The following is a 26556-nucleotide window of genomic DNA, read 5'->3' as shown; positions in this document are numbered from 1 at the left end:
CGCGCTTGGGGGCGGGGCAGGCGGAGAGGCGCTCGGCCATCTTTGTGCGGGGCGGCCCTCCGCCCACGTGGTGTGGCCTGCGCCGCCATCTTTGTGCGGGGCGGTGCTTCCGCCAGCGCCGCAGCCGGGACTCCGCAGTGGGTCCGCTGGCGATGGAGCGGGGGGCGCGCTCGCAGCTTAGGCTATGGCTGCTGTTGCTACTCCTACCCCCTGTACCCGGCCGCCAAAAGGAGTCAGGTGGGCTCTGGGCAGGCCAACTCAGCGGCTCGGGCTCGGATCTCGCTGGGTCGGAGACCCTCTGCCGCCCCCCTCGCTGTCCCTCGCTGCCGGCGCCGGACTCTTGCTGTCGCCTCTGTAGTACAGAGCTGGGCAGAGGGTACGAGGGTGCAGGGAGCAAAGAGCGAGCGTCTGGGTGGCTGGCGCAGTTTGTCCTGCCCAGGACCCTGGAGAGTAACCCATCCTCCGGAATTGGTAGTGATAGTGGGGAGTAGAGGGAGTACCCCTGTAAACAACCCACAGTGGTCATCGCCCGCACTTGGCCACTCTGCACCTCCCTAAAACACACTGGGGGGGGAATAATTCGTGTGTGTGTTTGTGTGTGAGAGCGAGAGAGAGAGAGAGAGAGAGAAAGAGAGAGAGAAATATATAAGTGGGGGAGGAGGGGTTGGTAATGGCGATTCTTATGTTGCCAGAGAAATGAAAAGGTTAATGTCTGTGGTTTTAATCACTCTTTTTATGGGACTCATTTTCGTTATTAAAAGGTGAGGCTGTGTGTCACCAGTTTATACACAGCCTCTACGTGTCAGGCGTTAAGCTTGGAAATTGTACTTTTCCTTTCTTTTTGACACCTGATGGCCCAAGTAGAGGATCTTGATCTGAGCTGGAGAGTTACACAATGAATCTTTGCAGGCGGTTCATTTCTCTCAGTGGTTTGGAAAGGGGTTGTCTGTTGATTCTGTCTGCCTGCTGCTAGCAAATAGAAATACTCAGGGATATTTTGCTAACTTTGATTTACTTCACTTTTTGAAGGTTCAAAATGGAAAGTGTTTATTGACCAAATTAACAGGTCTTTGGAGAATTATGAACCATGTTCAAGTCAAAACTGCAGCTGTTATCATGGGTGAGTTCTTTTTTTCTTTTTCTTTCTTTCTTTTTTTTTTTTTTTTTGGTGTGTCTTTGAGAGTTTAGTTCTTGTCACAAGGAAGTAAGGAAGTCCCCTAGGATTCCGGAGAGTGTTTGGTTGCAGTGAGTAGAAGGGGTTCCTGAGGTGGTTTTCCTGGGAATAAAAATGCCCAGAGCTAAGAGAGTACCTGCTCAGCACTGCTTTCTCCACTGGACTGAAAGCTTGAGGTAAAGGTCTATGTCTTAGTCACTGTTGTATCCCTAGTGCTGTCCCTCAATAAGTATTGTTGAAGGAATAGACATTTATAAATGAATCGAATAAATTGTCTGTTATTTTTAAAGTATACAAGTTAGGTCTGGAACATGGTGTGTTAGAAAGATTACTTCAAAAGCAGCCTTGGGGGCCTCCCTGGTGGTGCAAGGGATTAAGCACGGCACTGTGAAGCTATCCACAGCCTCTGGAGCACAAGTTCGATCCATGGCCGGCCAGGGAGCTACCCGCATGATGCAGCAGACCTCTCCTGTCTCACCTGCTGCTCCCCTCAGCACTGTATTTCAGTCAGTCTACCTGTTCTGTTCCCCATTCTGTCTCCGGTGAATCCTCTCATCCCCTGCACCTCTGGCCTGTTCCCCAGTTCTTGAATGCATAAATAAATCAGTCTTAAAAAAAAAAAAAAAAAAGGCAGCCTTGGTTTCTAGTCCCAGTTTTCCCACTGATTATCCCTGTGGCATGCCACTTGACTTCTCTGGGCCTCAGATTTCTCATCAGCTAAATAGCAACATCCCTTTAGCTCTACATCATGTTATTTGTAATGTCTCAAAAAAATTCAACTGATACTTGTGTTATTTATTAAAATTTGACTGTGCTGAGCTTTAAAGGGGGTACAAAAATGGTGTCATATCTGGTGACTGTTATCAGGCTGCTAGTGTATGTAGGGTGAATGAAGGCCAAAACAAGGGAGTCAGTCAGCATCAAACTGTCAGGTATCAACTGTACCTTCTGTAGCATTCTGAGAGGGGAGGTCAGTGGGACCGCTATGACAAAGACATTAGTGGTAAAAAAGAATATGTAACATGTCAGTGTTGGGCAATCTAAATGGAGGGAGAAAAGAGAGAAACTGACTAGCTTTGTCCTTGCAGTGGCTTTATTGATGTTTTAGATCATCTATGATGCTTCTGGGGCTAAAGTTGCTCATACCTGCCCTCTATTCTTTCCCTTAGGTTACTGTATTCTCTAATACTAACCCTAAACCCACAGATGGGAAGTGGGTGGAATGGTGTCACTTTCTTCGCCTGATTTCCCTGATAATTCCCTTTCTTTCCCAGTGTCATAGAAGAGGATCTGACTCCTTTCCGAGGTGGTATCTCTAGGAAGATGATGGCAGAGGTTGTCAGACGGAAGCTGGGGACCCACTATCAGATCATTCAGAATAGATTATACCGAGAAAATGACTGCATGTTCCCCTCAAGGTAAGAGTTCTAAGTAGACATGTTTTCTGATCCTGTTACATGTGGTTTTGTTTGTACTGTTCTTATAGAGAAGATAATTAAAAGCACTGATAAACAAAACTCTATTTCAGGGGAACTACAAAATAATGGCAAACTCTTCTTGCCTGGGGACTTTTTTTTTTTTTTTTTTTTTTTGTGACCAACATCTGTTCTCTTTTTTCTTGTATGAAAGCCTTTCTTTTCTCTCTGTGTGTAAAACTGGCATATCACTTGTACTAGCTGTAACTCTGCCCCTTTTCATTCTCCACTAGAGTAGCTGTAAGACACAGGCTGATGAGACCTAGTGGAAGTGAGCTGAGCTAGAGGGGGAGGAGCAGCATTTATTGAGTCTCTTGTGGGTCAATAAATACTCTTGTGAGTCAAAAAATACTCTTGTGAGTATTTGAGGAGAGGTGGTAGAAGGTGCAAGGGAGTAACTGGAGGTGCAGATCACTCAGGCCAGAATAGCCAGGACTCCAAGCATAAGAGGTGAGTTGCCATTCAGTATGCTGAGGGCAAGCAAGGAAGGTCATGGACTGAGCATGGAAGTTAGTTTTAGACAACATTATATGCAAAAAATGATAAGCCTCCCTTTCAAGAGTCTTTTAAAAAAAAACAGAGGGCATGATAGTCCCTTACCTAAGATATTATTTCTAAACAATCTCTATTCTGTCAGAAAATCATGCATTTTTAAACATAAAGACTTATATTATTTGCTCTTAATATAACTTAATTACATTAATACATTTTCATTATCAAAAATATATAAAAACAATGGCAAAATAAGAAAATAAAGATCACTTACTATCCCACTACTCCTAGGTAATCACAGTTACATTGTGGTTACCAAGTGCCAGAGACAAAGTGCTCGTGGGGAAAATCACTGAGGTATTTTAAATGGACATTTGTTTCATTATTTGGGACAATACTAATGAGTTTTTTTTTTTTTCAAGAGAGATTTTTTTTTTTTTTTAAGATTTATTTATTTATACAAGAGCTGGGGTATAGGCCAAAGGCACAGGAGGATGAGAGGATTCATGAGATAGAGCAGGGAACAGAACAGGCAGAAGAACTGAAAGCACTGCTGAGGGGAGCAGTGGGCGAGACAGGAGAGGTCTGCTGTGCCATGTGGGAATCTCCTTGGCTGGCCGGGAATCTAACCTGCACTGCAAAGCCTGCGGACAGCTTCACACCACTGCACTCAACCCACCGCGCCACCGGGGAGGCCCAATACTGATGACTTTAAATATAAATTACGAATTTAGAGAAATTTCTAATTTTCACTAATGAGAAATACAAAATGACCATAGACACTGTATGACTTTGAGAGCTATCCTGGTACTTAATACCTGAGTGATTTCCAGATGAAATTAAATGCTTTCAAATTTTCTGAAAGGCCAGTAACTCTTATTCTAGACCTCGGAACATTTTGGTCAGAATCATGAGCTCTTAGAAAGGTTTCTTACAGGAACACAGGTTCTTTCATTGAGAATGATTGTCTGTATTTCTAATGGCAGTGAAAGTTCCCTATTCTGACTATGTAGACAATTAAGGAAAACAGAATCATATCAAATAGAAATAAAATGAGATATTCAGAACCAGTAGCCTTCATGAAATGAGCACAGTGTGTAATATGTCAGATTCCCATGCAGCTACAAATAGTGTCTTTTAATCCTTTTTTTAAAAACCACCCACTTTCAAAAACTGTATGACATATAGAAAATTTGGTTCTGAACAAAATGAAATATAAACGCAGTATTTCAAAGATGAACTGAGACGTCTTGCTCAAGAACCAGAGGACCATCTAATTAACACTCCAGATATAACATTTCAAAGATGGAGAATAATGACATCTTTTAAATAATTGCTTTAGTGAAGTATGGTTAATGGACACTGCACATATTTCAAGAGTACAATGTGATGAGTTTTGATACATATATACATCAAGATAATGAATATGTTCATCATTCCCAAAAGTTTCCTTCTGCCTGTTTGCAATCCCTGTCTCCCAGCCCTTCCCACCACGCTTTTCTCCCACACCAATCCCCAGGCATCTACTGACCTGCTTTCTCTCATAGATTATTTCCTAGAGTTTTATGTCAGTGAAGTCATACAGTATATGAGAGTGCTATTTTAAAAGCTAAAAGAGAAAGAAATTAAATGTTTTAGTTGTCATGTATAAATGTAATGTAACTATGTATTTTTAACTTTTTTTAAAGTTTTATTTATTTAAAGTTTTATTTATTTATTTATACAAGCACATACAAGGGTACAGTCAGAAGCGTGGGAGGGTGAGAGAATTCACCTGAGCCAGAGCAGGGAACAGAACAGGCAGAAGGACCGAGGTACACTGCTGAAGGGAGCAGCGGGCGTGGCAGGAGAGGTCTGTCTCAACATGTGGGACCCTTGCCTGGCGGCCAGGGATCGAACCGGCACTGCAGAGGCTGCGGGCAGCTTCGCAGCCCAGCGCTCAACCGCTGCGCCACCATGGAGGCCCATGTATTTTTAACTTTTTAATCAGATTTATCTGTTTACTTTTTTTTAGTAGTACAAAGCACTAGATACGCATGGTGAAGTATTTGGATGACCTGAAAAGATAAACAATGAAAAGGAAGTTTCCCTACCATTTTTTTAAAAGATTTATTTATTTATGAGCACAAGAGCTGGGTACAGGCCAGAAGTGTGGGGTGTGAGAGGATTCACCAGAGAAAGAGTGGGGAACAGAACAAGTAGATTGACCGAAGTACACCTGCTCCCTGCTCAGGAGAGGTTTTTTTTTTTTTTTTTTTTTTTAGAGGCATGTTTTATTTATTTATTTGTTTGTTTGTTTTTTTTTTTGTTTTTGTTTATACATGCACTGGGTACAGTCAGAAGCGCGGGAGGGTGAGAGAATTCACCAGAGCCAGAGCGGGGAGCAGAGCAGGCAGAAGGACCGAAGTACACTGCTGAGGGGAGCAGTGGGTGGCAGGAGAGGTCTGTGTGCCATGTGGGACCCTCCTCCGGTGGCCGGGGAGCAGCCGGGGATTGAACCAGCACCGCAGAGGCCGCGGGCAGCTTTGCAACCCAGCGCTCAACAGCTGCGCCACCGGGGAGGCCCTGCTCAGGAGAGGTTTGCTGCACCATGTGGTTTGCTCCCTGGCTGGACAGGAATCAAACTCATGCTGTGGAGGCTGCGGACAGCTTCATAGGCTGTCTTAACCTCTTGTGCCACCAGGGAGGCCATACCATTTTAGACTCCCATATCTCTAGTCCTTGAGAGACACTTCTCAAGAGACAATCACAATTGCATGTTTCTTGTGTAGACCTCTAGAAATAGTTTATGCATATATAATTATCTAGGCTCATCAACAAATAGGAACATGTGTCTTCTGTTCTGTAACTTACTTTTCTTTTAAATGTAATAGTAGATTTTGAAATTGTTACATAAGAGCACATAGAAAAAGCTTGACCCTTGCACAGCTGGTTAGTAATCTATTATTTGGATTATAATATAATTATATTCAAGTCCTGTGTCAATGGACACTTAAATTATTCCTTACCTTGTGCCTCCCTGGTGGTGCAGGGGTTAAAGACAGAGCTATCAAGCTATTGGCAGCCTCTGCAGGAGTTCAATCCCCGGCCAAGGAGCTACCCACATGGTGCAGCAGACCTCTCCTGTGTCGCCCACTCCTCCCCTCAGCAGTGTACTTCAGTCTATCTGCCTGTTCTGCTCCCCACTCTCTCTGGTGAATCCTCTTACCCCCGCCCCCAACACCTCTGGCCTGTACCCTAGTTCTTGTATGCATAAATAAAATAAATCTTAAAAAAATAAAATAAAATAATTCCTCACCACTCCCCTTTGATTTTCACCTAATGCAAACTGTGCTGCAGTGAACATCCTTGTCTGTACGCCTTTAAGCTTGTGTAACTCTATCTGCAGGCTGAATTCCTCGAAGTACCATTAACAGGCCAATTAATGTGTTTTTCAAATCTTGATAAATAGAAATAATTGTCCTCCCAAGGGGCTATGCCTATTTACACCTCCACTGCCTTTGTATCACATGTTTAGAATAAACCTTATACCTGCACCAACACTTTATTATCAGACTCTCATATCTTTGCCAGTCTGAATGGTGAAAACTGGCATCTTGTTTCACCAGTTTACCTTGTTATTAATACAGTCCAGCATCTTTTTTAATGCTATGAAACATTGATATTCTTTTTTTCTTTTTTTGTTTTGTTTTATTTATTTTTATTTTTTTATTTTTTTTCATCTTATATTGGAGCAATTTTTTTAAAAAATTTTTTTGGCTTTTTTATTTTTTAATTTTATTTTTATATTCCCCATATAATTGCAACCCCCTTATTTTGACCCCAACCCTCCTTTCCCTGCCCCCCACCCCCCATAGTGTGTCTCTGGTTCATAGTTGTTTGTTGATTTTAATTTTTTCTTTCTTATAGTTATTCTTTTTCCTGGTCCCTTATTTAGGTTTTCTAGATTCCTGCTATGAATGAGACCATCCGGTATTTTTCTTTTTCTTTCTGGCTTATTTCGCTGAGCATGATCCCTTCCAGCTCCATTCATGTTGCTGCAAATTGCATGTGTTTATCTTTTTTGAATGCTGAGTAATATTCCATGGTATATATGTACCACATCTTCTTGATTCAGTCATCTGTTTTTAGGCATTTGGGTTGTTTCCAAAGCTTAGCTATTGTAAATAGTGCTGCTATAAACATAGGGGTGTAGGTGCTCTTTGGAATTGATGTTTCTGTGTCCTTTGGGTAAATACCTAGGTGTGGAATTGATGGATCATATGGAAGCTCTATCTTTAGTAGGTTTAAGACTCTCCACACAGCTTTCCATAGTGGTTGGACCAGTTTGCACTCCCACCAGCAATGCAGGAGAGTTCCTTTCTCTCCACATCCTCGCCAACATTTGTTGTTGCTAGTTTTTTTAATATGTGCCATTCTCACTGGTGTGAGATGGTATCTCATTGTAGTTTTGATTTGCATTTCCCTGATTGCAAGTGACATTGAACATTTTTTCAGATGCCTGGTGATCATTTGTATTTCCTCTTTGGAGAAGTTTCTTTTTAACTCTTCTGCCCATTTTTTGACTGGCTTATTTTCTTTGTTTTTGTTGAGTTTCATCAGGTCTTTGTAGATTTTTGTGATCAGTCCTTTATCATTAGTGTTGGGTGCAAAAATTTTCTCCCAGTCGGTGGGGTTTCTCTTTGTTTTGGTTATTGTCTCTTTTGCTGTGCAGAAGCCCTTTAATTTGATGTTGTCCCAGCTGTTTATCTTTGCCTTCACTATCACTGCTTTGGGTGATGTGTCTGTAAGGATGTCTTTGAGGTGCATGTCATGTAGTGTTTCGCCTATATCTCCTTCTATATATTTTATGGTTTCAGGTCTTAAGTCTAGTTCTTTAATCCATTTTGAGTTGGTTTTTGTGCATGGTATGAGGTAGTAGTCAAGTTTCATTCTTTTGCATGTGGCGACCCAGTTTTCCAGCACCATTTATTGAACAACTTTCTTTGCTCCAGTGCATATTCTTTGCTCCTTTGCCAAAAATTAGTTGACCATAAATCTGTGGGTTTATTTCTGGGTTTTCTATTTGGTTCCATTGGTCTGTGTGTCTGTTCTGGTTCCAATACCATGCAGTTTTGATTATTATGGCTTTGTAGCATAGTTTGAAATCTGGGAGAGTGATCCCTCCATTCCCTTATTTTTTTTTTTTCAGGAGGGTTTTGGCTATTCGGGGTTTTTTGTGGCTCCATATGAATTTCATCAATATTTTTTCTATTTCTTTGAAGAATGACATTGAAATTTTAATTGGAATAGCATTGAATCTTTAGATTGCTTTTGGTAGGATGGCCATTTTGATAATGTTAATTCTTCCGATCCATGAGCAGAGCATTTCTTTCCATTTCTTTGTGTCTACTTCTATTTCTTTTAACAGTGTTTTATAGTTTTCTTTGTATAGGTCCTTTACTTCTTTTGTTAGGTTTATTCCCAAGTATTTGATTTTTTTTTGTTTCAATAATAAAAGGAATGGTTTTCTTGATTTCTTCTTCTTCAGATTTATTGTTTGTGTATAGGAAAACTACTGGTTTTTGTTCGTTGATTTTTGTATCCTGCCACTTTACTAAACTGATTGATTGTTTAATTAATTTAATTAGTTTTTGGGGTTCTCTATGTATATTATTATATCGTCCACAAATAGTGATAGTTTGACTTCTTCCTTGACTATTTGGATTCCTTGTATGTCTTTCTCTTGTCTTATTGCTCTGGCTAGGACTTCCAGTATTATGTTGAAAAGCAGTGGTGAGAGTGGACATCCTTGTCTTGTTCCAGATCTTAATGGGAATGCTTTCAGCTTTTCGCCATTGAGAATGATATTGGCTGTGGGCTTGTCATATATGGCCTTTATAATGTTGAGGTATGTTCCTTGTATCCCAAGATTTTCAAGGGCCTTTATCATAAATGGGTGTTGTACTTTGTCGAATGCTTTCTCAGCATCTATGGATATTATCATATGGTTTTTATATTTCTTTTTGTTGAAGTGTTGGATTACATTGATTGATTTTCGGATGTTGAACCATCCTTGGGTCCCTGGAATAAATCCTACTTGGTCGTGGTGAATTATCTTATGGATGCATTGTTGGATTCTGTTGGCAAGGATTTTGTTGAGAATTTTTGCATCAGTGTTCATTAGGGAGATTGGCCTGTAATTTTCTTTTTTTGTGCCATCTTTGTTGGGTTTTGGTATTAATGTAATGTTGGCTTCGTAGAACGTATTTGGCAGTATTCCTTCTTTTTCAATTTTTTGAAAGAGTTTGTATAGGATAGACACTAATTCACTGCTAAACGTTTGGTAGAATTCATTTGTGAAGCCGTCTGGGCCTGGGCTTTTGTTTTTGGGGAGTGCTTTGATTACTGCTTCAATTTCACTGCTTGTAATTGGTCTGTTTTGTTGTTCTATTTCTTCTCTGTCCAGCTTTGGATGATTATATCATTCTAGGAATTTGTCCATCTCTTCTAGGTTGTTAAATTTGTCTGTGTATACATGTTCATAGTAATCTCTTATTATTCTTTTGATTTCTACTGAGTCTGTTGTGATCTCTCCACTTTCATTTATAATCCTATTTATATGTGTTTTCTCCTTTTTATACATTTTTTTTCTTTTCTCCTGTTTATACGTTTCTTCTTTGTGATACTTGCTAGAGGTTTGTCTATTTTGTTTATTTTTTCAAAGAATCAACTTTTGGTTTCATTGATCTTTTGGATTGGTTTTTTAATTTCTAATTCATTTATTTCTGCTTTGATTTTTATTATTTCCTTTCTTCTACTGGCTTTAGGGTTTTTTTGTTGTTCTTTTTCTAGTTCTTTGAGATGTGAGATTAGGTTGTTTTTGAGTTCTTTCTTGTTTGTTGATGTGAGCCTGTATTGCTATATATTTTCCTCTTATTACTGCTTTTGCTGCATCCCATACATTCTGGAAAGTGGTATCCTCCTTGTCATTCAACTCAAAGTATTTTTTAATTTCTTCTTTGATCTCCTCAATAGTCCAGTGGTCTTCCAGTAGTGTGGATTTCATCTCCATGAAGTGGGAAGGTTCCTTGTTTCCTGTTCATGATTTATTTCTAGCTTGATACCTTTATGATCGGAGAAGATGGTTGGAATGATTTTGATTTTCATGTATCTGTTGATGTTTGTCTTGTGGCCCAGTATGTGATAGATTCTGGAGAATGATCCATGCACACTTGAGAAAAATGTGTACTCAGATTTTTTTGGGTGCAGTGTCCTATAGATGTCTGTTAAGTCCTTGAGTTCTATGTCTTTATTTAGGGCTCTAGTGTCTTTGCTTATTTTTTGTCTCGTTGATCTGTCCATTGGTGAGAGTGGGGTGTTGAAGTCTCCCACTATATATGTATTTTCTTTAATATCTGTTTTCAGAGGTGATAATAATTGTCTACTATATTTTGGTGCCCCTTCATTTGGTGAGTATATGTTGATGAGTGTTATATCTTCCTGATGTATTGTCCCCTTGATCATAATGTAGTGTCCATCTATGTCTCTTTTTACTTTTTTTTTTTTTTTTTTTTTTTTTTTTGGTTGGTTTTTTTTTTTTTTTTTTTTTTTTTTTTATACAAGCACTGGGTACAGTCAGGAGCGCGGGAGGGTGAGAGAATTCACCAGAGCCAGAGCAGGAGGCAGAGCAGGCAGAAGGAACGAAGTACACTGCTGAGGGGAGCAGCGGGCGGCAGGAGAGGTCTGCGCGCCATGTGGGACCCTCCTCTGGTGGCTGGGGAGCAGCCGGGGATCGAACCGGCGCTGCAGAGGCTGCGGGCAGCTTCGCAACCCAGCGCTCAACCGCTGCGCCACCGGGGAGGCCCTCTTTTTACTTTTTTTAATTTGAAGTTTATTTCATCTGATAAAAGTATGGCTGTTCCTGCCTTCTTTTTTGCTTGTAGGATTGTTTTCCAACCTTTTACTTTCAGTCTGTGTTTATCTTTGTGGTTAAATGTGTTTCCTGGAGACAGCACAAGGTTGGATTTTGTTTTTTAATCCAGCCTTCTACTCTGTGTCTTTTTACTGATGAGTTTAATCCATTTACATTTAGAGTTAATATTGATAAGTTGGCATCTGTGTTTGCCATTTTGTTTGTCTTTTTTGTGATTTTATTCCTTGCTTTATTCTGTTCTTGTTCATTCCTCTGTTGGTTTTGGCTTTAGGACTTCTTGTAGAATTTTTTGGAGTGGGGGTTTAGTTGTAATGAATTTCTGAAGTTTCTATTTGTCTGAGAAGGTCCATATTTTTTCTTTGTAGAGGAAGGAGAGCTTTGCAGAGTAAATATTCTTGGTTGGTATTTGCTGAAAAGAAACATTGATATTCTTTGTAGTTATTTCCCTACATATAAATAGTATTTTAAAATTGTCATTTCATGCTGCTAGAAAATTTTGGTCAAGCTCTGGAATGCTATTCTCAGTATAGTGCTTGTCAGGACCTCAAAGGATAGCAGTAGAGGCAGGGGAGGGCATGCAGCAGAGCTGTCTGTGTATCTTCTCTTTCTTCAGGAAATCCTCTAAGGATTCCTGGGGCATCTAGTCAGAAAGCTATCATTATCTTCTTGACTCTGTACATAACACTTTTTTTCTGACTTGCAAAACTGATTTTGATAGCGTTCTGTATTCAGGTAGAAGATAATGTAATGTTTCTTACCTTTCCTCATAAACTGAGAATTATTGTGGCAATAAAAATAATGTCTTTGCAAGAAACTGGTGAACTTGTGGTGTCTCTGGTCGGCAGGTGTAGTGGTGTAGAACACTTTATTTTGGAAGTCATTGGGCGCCTCCCTGACATGGAGATGGTGATCAATGTTCGAGATTATCCTCAGGTTCCTAAATGGATGGAACCTGCCATTCCAATCTTCTCCTTCAGTAAGGTAAGCACAGAAAGAACCATATGGGGGATTGAAGAGTGGGCTTCTAGTATATGAACATGAAATGAGTGTCCTGTGACAGTCTGATGAGTGATGGTGAGCATGAGGCTTGAGGCCAAGGAATGGGTCTCTGACCCTATTAACTTCACACTAGTTGAGCAGTAAGATTAAAGAAATGAGGCTGAGGACTTGTAAATGATGTAAGATTGCTTAAGTGCCTATAGGACTAGGGGTGGGGGGTAGAGAATGAGAGCGACCCGAGGAACCTGTAGGACGTAGAGGTGAGGTTCAGCAATCCTACAGAGTGGAAGAGAGTGGCTCAAGAAAGTTCATGAGCTTGGAGTAGGGGAATACCTTCATTAAAAGAACACTTGTTAAGTACCTTCAATGTATGTATCAGCCATAGCATTGGGTATCCTCTGCCACATCTTTTACTGTATCCCAGGGACCCAACATGTCTAGCACTGAAATTGAAGGTGTCAGGTAACTCCTTGCAGTTTGCATCCAAACAGTGAACTGAATGCATAGGCCTGAGATATTCAAGATGGTTATGTAAAATGTGATCCCTGGGTCTAGTTGAAGAATATGAGTGTTAGGACTCACCTGTGGGCTTGGGGAACTTGGGAAAGTTAGTATTTTGTCAGTGCTTCAGATCTCACAAATGATGTGTTGGCAGGTTGGGCTTTGGTTCCCTAGAGACCATTTGGGGTGGGGTGGGTAGCTGGAAGAGAGTAGATAGAAGATTCTAGGTGGATGAATGAGTTTAGGAAAACCCTGTGGACTTTGGGAAAGGGAACACCATCTCTTGTTTCAGTTTCTCCAAAGCAAGGAGACTTTTATCCTTGCTTTTTCTTTATCACAGTTTACTTTCATTTCTAGAATGGTTTATTTCCTGTATTGCAAGTGGGCTGAGGCCATATTTGTTTTGCACTTCCCGTGGTTTAACCTTGTTTCTCAAATGATTTTGGCCCTTTTGTGTTTCATGAAACCCTCCCAGGAGAACAGATAGAGGTTCCCATGTAAGTCAGTAAGGACTTTCTATTATTTATCTCTTGTTTATATGAATAATAAAGTATGACAATTGCTAGTCTAACTTTCCTCTCCTTTTGTTTTTAAATCCTGGTTTACAAGGGAGAGATTTTAGTCTGTCAATTTCATAGTTAATCATGCAGCTTCTGTTGAGCAGCTCTTTTGTCTGAGGTGCTTGATGAATTGCATACCATTTCTTAAATATTTGAGAAAAGGCAAATAACATATTGTGTGTGTAATTCCATTAGAAGAAACAGTGTTACTTCAATTAAAAAAAGAAGAAACAGTACAGTTAGAGGTTTATCAGTGGCCTGAGTTTTGACAGAAAAACCATAAAAAAGGAACAAGCGGTTTCAAATTTTTTTCAAAGATGTGGGATAATTCTCTTTACCTCCATTCTGTCCATTGGCACTTTTTGACCTTGATCAGTACATAACCATGAATTTACTAACCCACCAATGTGACCTCAACAGTGCTCCAGTGGTAGGTAATACTAATACTTACTGAATCTTTGCTATATGTCAGACACTATTGGAAGATTATTACATGTAGTAACTCATTTGATATTCAAAATAAGCCAATTTGATAGATAACATTATTATTATTTTCTCCATTGCAAAGATAAGGAAACAAAGGCATTGAAAAAGTCAGCATTCAGACTCAGATGATCTACTTAAGAAACCGTACTCTTAATCTTTGCATTGTTATTTCCTGATTCTTGCGCTTTAAAAATACAAGAAATAAACTAGGACTAGGAAATAACCTAGAGCTGGTGAGACAGTGCACACTTTCGGTGTAACAGCAGTTCAAAGATGAGAGAGTTACATGATCATTCAAATTCGCTATATTATTTCATTAAACTAAAACCCTAGTTTAGTTTGTGTTTGCTAGAAAAACAGAACTTTGGGGAACTGGAAAAGTTGACCTTTAATGGGATTTCAAATCCTGGGATTCTGTGAGCGTATGAATCATAAGTCATGGTCACTTTTGCTTTTTCATAGGTAGGGTCCAGACTTTGAAAATTAGGGAAAATACATGTTTGGCAGTGTAATACTCGGGCTACTGTGGCATAGATTTAGTTTGTTTCTTCTTACTCTGACCTGAGACTGATTAAGAACAGTGTTTCTGCTTCTGTTGAAGACATCAGAGTACCATGATATCATGTATCCTGCATGGACATTTTGGGAAGGGGGACCTGCTGTTTGGCCAATTTATCCTACGGGTCTTGGACGGTGGGACCTCTTCAGAGAAGATCTGGTAAGGTAAGTCCTTTAGAAAGGTTTTATTTATCCCTCTTTATGGGTTTTCTCAAAATAATAGTAGAGTATAAACATTTATTTTAAAATGACTGACTTTTAAGTTAAAAATAAAAGACAAAATAGCTATAGTATAAGCAATTTTCTATGTGTAAAAAAATTATGTATCCATAGAAAAAGAGCTGAAGAACTTACTCTGCAAATATCAGCATGCCTTTGTAGCAGTCTTTTCTTTCAATTCTGATTATAAAACTTACATATGCGCTTAAAAATTTATAAATATATTTAACCTAAGTAACTTCCCCCCCACCTATTTTTATGTCTTAGATATCTTCCCATGTCAGTACATATAAAAGAACCTCATTATTTTTAACAATTGCATAGTATTCCACTGAATGGATAATAATTTACTTCATTATTTCTTTTGATGGACATTGAGTGTGTATGTAATACATGCATTTATGTTTTTTTGGACTATTTGGGAGTATGCATATCTTGTCACGTTTTACCCCTTTATATTTTAGTGCTAAACTGCAATTATCAAAGTCAGGAAACAATATTGATACAACACTTAATTGTTCCAATAATGTCTTTAATAATTATTTCACCTCCAGTGTAGGGCACAGCCCAGGGTCATGTATTTACTTGTCATTTGACTTTAGTCTCCTTTTATCTGGAGCAGCTCCTCAGTCTGTCTTTTCTCTTTCATGACATTGACATTTTGAAGAATTAAAGTCCACTTTTTTGTGGAATGTTCTTCCATTTGGTTTTGTCTATTTCCTCATGATTAGAATAAATTTAAGTATTGTGGGCCAAATACTTACTTACATCAGTGATTTTGTGTCCATTTGCACCTTTCTAATGGTGTTAACTTTGCTCACTTAGTCATGGTATTATCTATTTCCCCTACTGCATAGTTACTGGTTTCCCCCTTTTAAACTAATAAGCAATTTTTAGGGATATAGAATATGTTTTAAAATCTAACCTCATATGAACAGATTTTCCTTTTGGTACTTTTCCCTTTGTTCTCCAGTAGAATTTATTTTATTAATGATTATAGAACTGCAAATTTATTCTTTAGAATCCTCCATTCAGAATCTTTAAGCTTTTGATTTCATTTCTTACCTTGAAACTATAAAAATTTGCTAGTTTATTCATTTATTTCTGCTGTCATTTTTCTTTTCTTATGATCTTTTGTGAGTTTATCTCCTCTGACTTAATTCTCAATCTTTAGAAAAGTTCATTGTCCTTGTGAATTTAAAGGTTTCACGCTACTGTTGAGGAGGTGTGAGCAGTGGTTTATGAAAGAGAGCTGGGGCAGAACCAGGCTGTCATGGCCACTGTTAGCACTTCATGGATAAAAGTTCTAACATAGGTCTTCTGAGGCTGGGGAGGTGGGTGAGAAGATCGAAGGAGCGGGAAATCAGGTCTGTTTATATTATGTACTTCCCACAGATCAAGGAAATTTATAGTTAAAATTTGAGTATAAATTGATACATTTTCGGTTTGGTAATTTCACAATATATGTCAAAATTTCAAATGTTTAACTCAGCCATTTCACTTCTAGAATTTATCCTGAAAAGCTAATTTCATAACTGTGTAAAGACAGTTGTACAAGGATATTCACTATAGTGTTGGTTCTTTAGGTAAAAAGTTGGAAATCACCCAAATTTCATCAGTAAGGAATGAAATGAAATATGACCAGGCTATTAAATGTAATACTGTGCGTGAATCGAAAGTAGGGGTAGGCTAGTGTTTAAAAACAGGGACTGTGTGTTCAAACCTTATTAGCTGTGTGACTCTGATCAATTTGCTTAACTTCTCAAGATCCTCAAATGTAAAGCAGGAATAATAAAAACCCACATACAATTGTGAGAATGAGTTAGTGTGTGTATAAAACATTTAGAATAGCGTCTGGAACATTGTAAGTGCTATATAGGTGTTCTGGTTGTTCTCTATAATATACATCTTAATAAAAATGTTATCTAATTGTATGTATGGTATGATCTCTGTTATATAGAATGAAGTTTTTTAATCTTGGTCCTAGTAGCCTTTTGGACTGAATCATTCTTTGTTGTAGGGGGCTATGTATTGTATGTATTGTAGGATGCTACTAAATGTCAGCAGTAATTCCTCAAGAGTGACAACAATCAAATGTCTCTAGCCATAGTCATATGTCCCTTGGGGCAGAGGGCAAAATCACCTCCAGGTGAGATTTGATAAGGAGAGAAGTGATTGGGAAAAATTTCTTCACTGAAACATTAAAGTGTTAAAAGTGGTTTTCCGTGGGTGGAGAAGTTCCAGATGATTTTTTTTACTTTTATGCTTTTCTATTAGAATTTTATAATACACATACATCATTTTTCCATTGAAAAAACCCCAGTGCTACAGGGCAGAGCAAGAGATGCTCTGAGGATAGTTTTGGACTAGATAGCCAGGTACCTCTGATCCTGGGAGAAAGGGCTGGAAAAATAAAACATGCTCTCAGCTGAGAGAAGATGAAAAATGTGGCAACGTATATATCTGTGAAGTTTGTGTCCTAAGTTTCTCCATTATAGTAAATAGTCCACCAATCCTTCATTAACTTCAGTTTAGCCCTCCTCCCCCTTTTTCAGAGGAAGACACTGCACAAACTTCTGTGCAGGGTTCCTACGAAGAACATTCAGAATGATGCACCTGTGAGCTAGCAGTTTCAGCAAGGAAAGCTGGTCATGGTAATGTGTACTGAGGCCTGAGTTTCAGGGACTTTGTCTTTATAGAGCACTTAGAACAGTTTCAAGAATGCCAGGTTGCTTTGGACTAAATCTGATAATATCACCTATATATCCAAAACATGAAGTCAGGGAGTGACTTGTTTTCTTGCTTTAATTCAATTTCTGATAGTTGCTGTGATACTCTTTGTATTAATTTTAATCAATAGTATTCCACTTAAAGTAGAGAAGAAATCCTCATTGTGCTGAGTTAAACACCCCTAAACTTGTCATTTAGGATTTAGGAATGTTTCTCTTAATGTTGTTAACTTATACATGGAGAAATAGATTTGTCGATATTTTAGTTAGTACCTCTAGAGGAAAGAAGCAATAAGAAAAGGGAATATAATATTATTTGGGACTTTTTCTTTTGAGTAGCCTGGATTGGACTTATTTAAAATGGTTAAAACATATCCCTGTGTAGTTAAGGAAAAAACATAGAAACTAATCAAAATCTATTTTTAGGTCAGCAGCACAGTGGCCATGGAAAAAGAAAAATTCCACAGCATATTTCCGAGGATCAAGGTGATTATATTTTCTGATATTTTACAAATGTATTCTTCCAATTATTGTGTAAAATATAAGCAGTTTTGAGGTAGTAAAGAACTTTAGCTCAAAGAGAAAACTTAGATAACTAAGGAAATAAACAGAATCACAGAATTTTTAAACTAGAGAAGAACTCAAGTTGTTTGTTGAAATCTCTCTGATTTTAATTGAAATTCAAAGAAGGAAAGTTTCATCCATCCAAATTTATTTACAGAGTGCCATGAGCGTGATGGACAGGGAGGATATAAGATTGAACAGGATGGATGAGTCTCTTGCCTAAGAACCTGCAGTTTCCTAGGAGTAGCTTATGATTGCCCATAGTCACTCTAATAGTTGATACAGAAGAGAAACCATCACTAGATCTCCTGACTGCCTTTTTCCTCAGACCGCGTGGCTGCCAGATAGTGGTGGAGATCACAAACTGGGTCAGGTGAAATGGAGAGGGAAGCAGGGAAGAGGGAGAAGAAGAAAAGGGAAGAGATTGAGAAAGGACTCTTTATTTTCAGCATATGCCCAATGCCAAGATTATTGTCTGGTACATAGACACACAGTGAATATCTATTGAACATATGAATGTGAAGAGAGAAGAGTTTTGTAGCATTCTCAATGAGACCGTGTCTGAGATTGCACCCTGGTTATTTGGGCAATGAAATTCAGGATGCAGACTGGCTGAACAGTTACTGCTTACTGCTCACTGTTAACTTCTCTGATTCTCAAATCTTGAGATCACAGATTCTTAACTTTGGGTCCATGTGTGAGCTCCAAGAATTCTAGAACTTCCTTGAAATTATATGGTTGTGCTACATTTTTCTGGAAAGAGGGTTCCACAATTCTCATCAGATTCTCAGCAGGGGGTCTATGGCCCTCCCCCGCTTCATATATCATGACTATCTGCTACTTGGACCATAACTAGGATATTTTTCTACATATAGTCTTCAGGTTATTAAGCCCTTTGTTTTTATTCTTAATCATCATACTGGACCTCATAGCGCATACACAACAAAATCCATGTTACTATTTTGATAAGTGGTGATTACCTAGTCAAAGAGCTATGGTACCAGTGATTGTAGCCTCTATGTGATCCTTCCAACCCACACCCCCCATCAACACCCAACTCTTAAGAGAGAGATCTTCTCTGAGATACAGCTATAGTGACTGGAACAATATACCCTTAAAGACTAAATGCAAACAAAGAAAGGGAAAATACTCCCCATCCTTGAAGGGTAAAGTGGGGAACAGCACAGGACCATCCAGATGCTGCAGTATTCAATATCCAGTCACTACTGTTACAGTGGGGAGTTGTCCGTCTGTACCTAGAGTGATTGCATTGGGTCCAAGTCCTGCTCACCTTTCAGAGATTGGGAATAGTGTTGTGGTGTAGGTACCATAGCTTTATGTCATGTGTTTCTTTTATAGGACAAGTCCAGAACGAGATCCTCTCATTCTTCTATCTCGGAAAAATCCAAAACTTGTTGATGCAGAATACACCAAAAACCAGGCCTGGAAATCTATGAAAGTAATCACCAGCCTTCTGAATAGAGCTACAGCAGTGAACATTCTCACTCAAAGTACATTGCCATCTGGGTAGAACTTCAGATTAGGTTCTTCTCAGTCGTGGAATGAATGTAGAGAAGGTTCTGTGAGCTAGAATTAGCATATACGTAAATTATTTTTTTCAAACTCACATTGCTTTTCTGGCCCCTGGTATGACTAGTAATACTATAATGCTACTTTGAAGGTTTAAACCACAGAGCACAAACATTTTATTTAAAGGGCAAGATGGTAAATATTTTAGGCTTTACAGATTGTTTGGTCTCTGTTATTACCTTAGCTTGGCCATCAGCAGGAAAGTAGCCACAGACAGTATGTAAGTGGAGTTCTAGTAAAACTTGATTTATGGCACTGCAGCTTGAATTTCATGTAATGTTCACGTGTCATAAAATATTCTTTGAATTATTTCAGTTGTTCGAAAGGTAAAAATATCCTCAGCTTGTTGGTTGTACATAAAAACAAGCAATGGGCAGATTTGGCCTGTGGGTTGTAGTTGGCCAGTTCCTGGTTTAAACAGTAGCTCTCAACCTTAGCTGTATAATACCAACTGGAAAGCTTAAAAAAATACAACAAAAAAGAATCTCTAAGAATAGGATCTAGACATCTTTTGTTTAAAATTCCCAAGTGACTTTAAGGAGAAACCATTAATGACTGGCAACTTCATTCAGTTTGGAGTCCATCTCTATCCTCTTAAGTCTATGACTTCTTGCCTTGTACAAAGACCTTTAAGGCCTAAATGTCCTCATCTGAAATTTCCATATATCACATAAGGATGATATTTGAAAAAGGCTTAAATTTCTTGGGGAAATAGCTAAGTCTACCAGAGATGCCTAAATTTATTAGTTGAAACCAAACAGAAACCAATGAAGTTTAAGGAGTTTTTTTTAAAAAAGTAAAACATGAAAAATGTATCCATTAACTAAATCATCAACTGTGGAAAGATGCAAAGAGGACAAGTTTGCTAAGGTGGCTGACTACAGATAGGGGTCTCAAACTTATATGCCTTCAGCGGCCACAGAAAAGTGCACTAAAGGTTTAGTCATTGCTGCCAAGGGCACAGGAGCCCACTTCTAAAGGAACCAGCTCTTTCTTTTTCTTTTTACAAGAAAAGTTGGAAATCTGGATTCTTTTGCTAAGAAATAGCCTACCATGTATAAATGTTGGCAATGGTTTGAATAGTTGTTTTTAATTACTTTATGTGACCAACAAAACCTGTGTGGGGGCTATACCTCAAAGTCCACCAGCCACCACTTGTGACCAATTGTGTATAATCTACATAGAGGGAAATGTGCTGCAGCCGTGACCTGAGTCCAGATGAGGATCCACTTGACTTCAGGAGGGCTTACAGACTCAAGTTAAAACTCTAGCTCTTCTGTTTAGGGCCATATGACCCTGAGCAAGTCTCCCAACTTCTTGAAGCCTTGGCTTCTTCATCTATAAAATGGGATAATAACCCTGCTGAGTATGTTTATTCAGAGGCTAAAATGAGGTCATGTTGATGAAATGTTGAACAATGTTTGCTGCACAATGGTCTTCACTAAGTGCTGCTGTTTCTATTATTACTAACTTCCTTTTATTTAAAGGATACCTTGGGAAAGCCAGCTGCTAAGGACGTCCATCTTGTGGACCACTGCAAATACAAGTAAGACTTCCATAGTGCTTTTCAAATAGCTTCAATTTGGATGAGAACTAGGACTCAGCTGGGGATTATCAAAGTCTCATTAATTTTCATACCTATTGGTTACTGAGGGTCTAATGCATCCAAGACTCTGACATGAGTTCTGTGGGTGCTGTGGCGACAATGAGATATGGCTCCTGCTTCCATAGAGTTTGTGTGCTGTGTGCTAATGAATAATGGGATGGAATTCCCTCTCTCCAACATCCCGCCAGGCCAATAACTAAAGTTAGACTAAGTTTTGACCAGGTTAATAAAATAGTTTAAAGTTCAACATGAATATAAAATATATAACTAAAATATTATAATTAAATGCCAGACTAAGAATTTGATGAACAGTAAAAGCAGGTCAAGTGGAGGGCTATGGGGGGATTAAGAGGGGTGAGTACTGACTACACTGCACCTTGGGAACTACAGTTTAAAAGTAACTGGTTGGAGACAAGGGTGCATGCATGGAAAAGAAAATGTTCTTTCCTAAGTTAGCTCTTCTCCAGGGTTTTTTTTTTTGTTTTTTTTTTAAAGATACATTAGGTATACTTGTTCTTCTCTCCAGACTTCAAGAGAAGGAACAGGGAACAAGGGATGCCTTTAACCAGATGGACTACCTTATGGGAAAAACAAACTTTTGTGGGCCCATTAGTTCTTAAAAAGTTTGTAGGAAAAGATTAGATACTGTTTTCATCTGAGTTTTGTATCATTTCTATCCAGCATCCAGCTCCTGGTCCTATCTACTGTGCCTGGGCAACGTATCTCCTGTTCCTCCTCATCCTAACATTCCCAGGAAAAACCAGTAGCCCCTAGAGAATTAAGAATTTAACAGAAACTCCACAAGGACATATTACTGTGTCCTTGAAAACTAAAAATTGAAAGAGAAGGGAGAGGAGTTATAAAAAGAAGGAAGAGGAGAGGGAATGAGGAAGAAATGGTCCTTTCTATGGCAGTAGGAATATAATATCAAGTATGTTTTTCTTTCTTTCCCAGGTATCTCTTTAATTTTCGAGGTGTAGCTGCAAGTTTCCGATTCAAACACCTCTTCCTTTGTGGTTCACTTGTTTTCCACGTTGGTGATGAGTGGTTGGAATTCTTCTATCCACAGCTGAAGCCATGGGTTCACTATATCCCAGTCAAAACAGACCTCTCCAATGTCCAGTAAGCAGCTCTCCCCCAAGCAGAGTTTCTAAAAGCTCCCATAGTCTGTCCCTAAGTCTTACCCACTTAAGGCATTATTTCTGATGACTTTTTCTATTGAAAGATTTTTTTTTTACTTATCGGGTTCACATAAATATGTGTTATTGAAGATGGGAATATTCAGTCTTGTTATATTGTTAAAGGAGTGAGAACTGACCCCAGGGAAGCTGAGGTAAATTTCTTTTTATGATGGGAGGCACTAGGAAGAGGTATGGAGAGGGACCAGCAAGGTGAGCCCAGTGCTCTCTTCTGGCAGCCAGAGCAGGATACAGGCAGTTTTTTCTTACTATTGATTTTTGATGTGTATCATTGAACATTTCCCTATTTTCTCAAACACATCCCAAACATAAAACAGGCTGTATTTAGCCTGTGTGTGGGCTTTTTGTTGTTATTATGTTTCTGTGAGGACTGTGATATCTTTCTTTCAAAAAAAGAAATAATCCACTATCCGCATATCTAAAATTAACCATAGATCTCAATTGATGGTCTTTCTGACTTGATACTAGTGAGCATGGTCTATAATCAGAGTCTAATAATTCTTTTCATTTTAGAGAGCTGTTGCAGTTTGTAAAAGCAAATGATGATGTAGCTCAAGAAATTGCTGAAAGGTAAATTCTGTTCATTTTTCCTTTTCCACTTTATCATCCTCATTTTGTCCAAGCTAAAGTTACATGAATATTGTTACTATGGTGATAATCCGGTTTCATCCTCAATATACAGACATAAATCAGAGCTAAAGCTGTCTTGGGGGAAAAGTACTCATCAACATAAGCCCCAAGCCCATCCTTTAGATAAATAGACTGAAGACCTTGAAGTAGTTAAAATGAATACTTTTTTTGAACATTGACTGTAAAAATAAAAAGTGTGAAGTTCTATTGCTAAATGCATGTGTATAAATTCAACGCCTATAGAATTGGTCTATGTATCACATGAGTTAATTCATGTAAAGTTCTCTGAATGGTGCTTGATATACTCAAATGTATGCTGTATTATTTAATGTTGTGCTTTAAATGTTCTTGTTAATCTGTCTCCAGGGGAAGCCAGTTTATTATGAACCACTTGCAGATGGATGACATCACCTGTTACTGGGAGAACCTGTTGACGGAATACTCTAAATTCTTGTCCTATAATGTAACAAGAAGGAAAGGCTATGATCAGATTATTCCCAAAATCTTGAAAACTGAACTCTAGGAGTCATCACTGGGTCATAGTCCTTTCTATGGTAGCAGATCTTGGATATCCTGTGGTGAGAAGCTTACCATGAGTGTTGCACCTATACCTTGAATACTCTTATCAAGCCAATTACTTGGTTTTCCTTATCATGCTGCATCCAGAATGACTGTCAAGAAATATAATACAGATAAGAAGCAGATCAATGCTTTGACTGAATAAGGACCAGAAATCACAAGATGTGGGCTTTGAACCCAATTCAACCTCTCATTTTCTTAGACCAATCACAGCTTGTGCCTCAGATCATCCACATGTGTAAATCCATCACTGTGAAACTGACTGATTCAATGGGATGATGGCCTTTGGCCCACTACTTGGAGCAGAAAATTAATCATTTGGAACTACTGCAACTTATCATCACAATTCTGCAGTTATCCTAGGCTTGATCTCCATCATTATATTTTAATAGGAATCCTTATAAGGGTTTGTGAAAAATACTTGGGAATCATTTCCTGAAAGGTTTAAGGAAGCAATAGTCATGCCATGCAATGATATAGGAGTTTTCTTTTGTAAAAGCATTAACTTTGGTACTCAGGAGGTTTCTATGATCTATATAGCAAGGGGCCAGTTGTATGAGTGATTACTGCAACTGGATTTCAAATTCCCTTTTGGTGCCTTCACACCTTCTGTTTATGTTCTCTAAAAAAAGAAAAGAAAAGACAAGACAAAAACCTTTTCAGAATCTTAGGAAGTAGTCTCCTCTCTTTAAAGGAACTGTTTGTAAAACAGCAACTCTTCCTCACTCTTTGCAAACCCTTAGTATTTTTCCTTATCAAATTGATGTCCATGTCTTGCCGGGACCTCATGGGGCCTTCATATGCCAAATATCATTAAGTTGAGAGTTTATTCAACTTTAGCACTTACTTCTATAGGAGATATTTGTGTCAATCCAAATCCATGCTAGAGTACCTCCTTTTCTATTATCGGAAAAGACATTTGGATAGTAGTTTAATCTCTCAGGGTGCTCTCCCTAACATTGTCTCTTTCAAAGATGAAAAAAAATTTTTTTATTAAAATCAACATAGCCCGGTAACTCAGAATCATCCTTGTCCCTTAGGCCCAACTTTTCCACAGATAAATCTACTCTTTTCCTTTGCCTCTTAAGAACTGTTTGGTATTAACTGGTTTCAAAATTAGTAGGCATGACTGACAGTCAGTCATATAAAATCTGGAATTTTATTCTATTTGTAAGAATTGTATCTGGCCTTTTTAACACCCTTCTACAAAATTTTAAGTCTAAGGAACTTCATAATGAGTGGAATATCCCTAGTAGGATCATTGCATGGAATAAGGCAGATATTTAAAGTTAGATTTTTTTGTTTTTGAGCTAAAAAATTATGGGGACAATGTCCTTAGGTGCTATAAGTCTGACAATAAGCAGTCTGGATTTCTGAGTGGTACCATGGTTTTGCTTTGTAACGATGAGTCCCTAGTATTTAGGATCGTTTTCTTCATATTTTAATTTTCCTCTCAGTAAACTAGAACAAAATTTTCCATCCTTTGGATTAGGAGCTGAATCTACATTTTCCGTGAGTGTTTCAAGTTCTAGCTCAAGCGATACCTTCTTTCTGAATTCTTTCTTTCATTCCTCTAGGCAGTTAGGGGCTATCGTTATACTTTTGCTCATATCTGTATCATATGATACCACGTTGCACTGTAGTTGACTTTCTCCTTCTGTCCTGTTAGCTTTTGATGGGAGGGAATCATGTTTACTCATCTTATGTGTCCATTATCCAGTATAGTGCCTCGCACAGAGTAGATACTGAAGAATTGTTGGGAGGAAAGATGGAAGGGAGGGAGGAAAGAAGGAAGGATATGGTTGGCTTACCTAGATCCTAGTTACAGACCGCCCAGCCATTGGTTCCAAGGACTGGATAAGCCTAATAGATTTGAATCAATGTAAATTCTCACCTGCTTTTTGAAGAGTCAGTAAGGCATCTTTGTATTTAAACATAGCAAATGTTACTCAGATTTTATACGTGTTTATTTGTTTGTCTCAGTGTAGATAGTATGAGGATGGTGTGTAGCAATATGTAAAATGTATGTCTTTGAAAATACTTTTTAACCCCATAATTTTTGAAGATTGTTGTTTGATGTTAATGACTTGCTAGAGGGCTAAAACCCACACTTCTCTTCAAGGAAAGAGAATGATTTAGTTTAATTGAATGAAATAAGATACTCAACTCACACAAATACTGTTTTTCCTTTATTTGGGGAGTGTCATCTATGTGATGTTGTCAGTACCCACACCTTATTCTGCACTCTTCAGTTAGTTTCTCCTAGCTGCCAAGAACTGAAACTGCCTCTAGCAAATTCAAGCAAAAATATTATTAAAAAGATGTGAGGGTGCCGCGAACCAGCGCAGCGGTAGACTTGCAGGACTGTCTCAGGATTGAGAAACTGTGAGGATGCTCAAGGAATCGGCGCATAAATGACAGACAGACACATAAATGACAGACAGACACACTTCAAGAGTGAAGATCTGAATGTAATTTGCTCAAAATCATCATACACTTTTATACCTTTTTTAACAATGGATGATTTCATACAATTTAATTCTTTCTCAGCATAAAATACTTTGTAAGGCATAAGACATTTACTTTGTTATTTATGTGCATGTGATTGCTGTTCCATGACATGGCACAGTAAACAATCTCAAGGTACTGAATCTACACAATCATTTTAGCTTACACCGAACAGCATTCTTTAAGCTAGCTTTTCTTGATTCGTATCCCAAAACCACAATGATCAAAAACATTGATATTTACCTACTGGCACCTTCTACTTTTAGTGATCACGAGCAATATATTCTCTACGTAAGCATTTTGATTTTTATGGTGTTGTCTCATGTGAGAAGTATTATGATTATTATAAAACTACTATTGCCACACGCTATTTTCTTTATCATGCATTTCCTGAAACTGATTGTACACATATAAAGAAAAAGCAAAGTAAGTGAAAAAGTAGTATGATTATAGACAGGTTGCTAGGTTGCTACTTATTCTGAAACAATGGCTATCTGATTAATGGTAAAACTGCTTTGTAGGTAATTCCATCAGGCTTGTTTGCAGGTGACGTTCTTAGCAGCCTTGTTTCCATCAAAGGAGGGGTTAATTACTGCGGGCTTGTTGCCTAAATTAGGCTTATAGGCATGTAGACCTTGTTTGATCTGAACGCCAAAGTTTATCATAATGAAGCCCCTCGGGGACTGCGCCTGTCTTAGGTCGTCAGGAGTCACAGACATGAGGCTGGCCAGTGCCTTCTTTAGTCTGCCCCCGATCTTACCCGTCATTGACT

General features: G+C 38.5%; 1 protein-coding gene across 1 annotated transcript; it reads left to right on the top strand.

The window, feature by feature from the left end:
* The first annotated feature begins 92 nt into the window (after nucleotides 1-92).
* Nucleotides 93-26556, top strand: POGLUT1 (protein O-glucosyltransferase 1). Its single transcript, XM_037525498.2, has 11 exons — nucleotides 93-237; nucleotides 1030-1120; nucleotides 2449-2592; nucleotides 11902-12037; nucleotides 14204-14325; nucleotides 17535-17594; nucleotides 19032-19131; nucleotides 20750-20808; nucleotides 21823-21990; nucleotides 22581-22637; nucleotides 23064-26556. The coding sequence occupies exons 1-11, from the start codon at nucleotides 153-155 to the stop codon at nucleotides 23218-23220; spliced, it is 1179 nt and encodes a 392-aa protein (XP_037381395.1). The 5' UTR covers nucleotides 93-152; the 3' UTR covers nucleotides 23221-26556.

This window comes from Talpa occidentalis, unplaced genomic scaffold (assembly GCF_014898055.3).
Source record: "Talpa occidentalis isolate TD23 unplaced genomic scaffold, MPIMG_talOcc4v2.1 talOcc4.4, whole genome shotgun sequence".
Lineage (NCBI taxonomy): Eukaryota > Metazoa > Chordata > Mammalia > Eulipotyphla > Talpidae > Talpa > Talpa occidentalis.
Note: the sequence above shows the minus strand (reverse complement) of the source record. Positions and strands in the feature narration are given on the sequence as shown.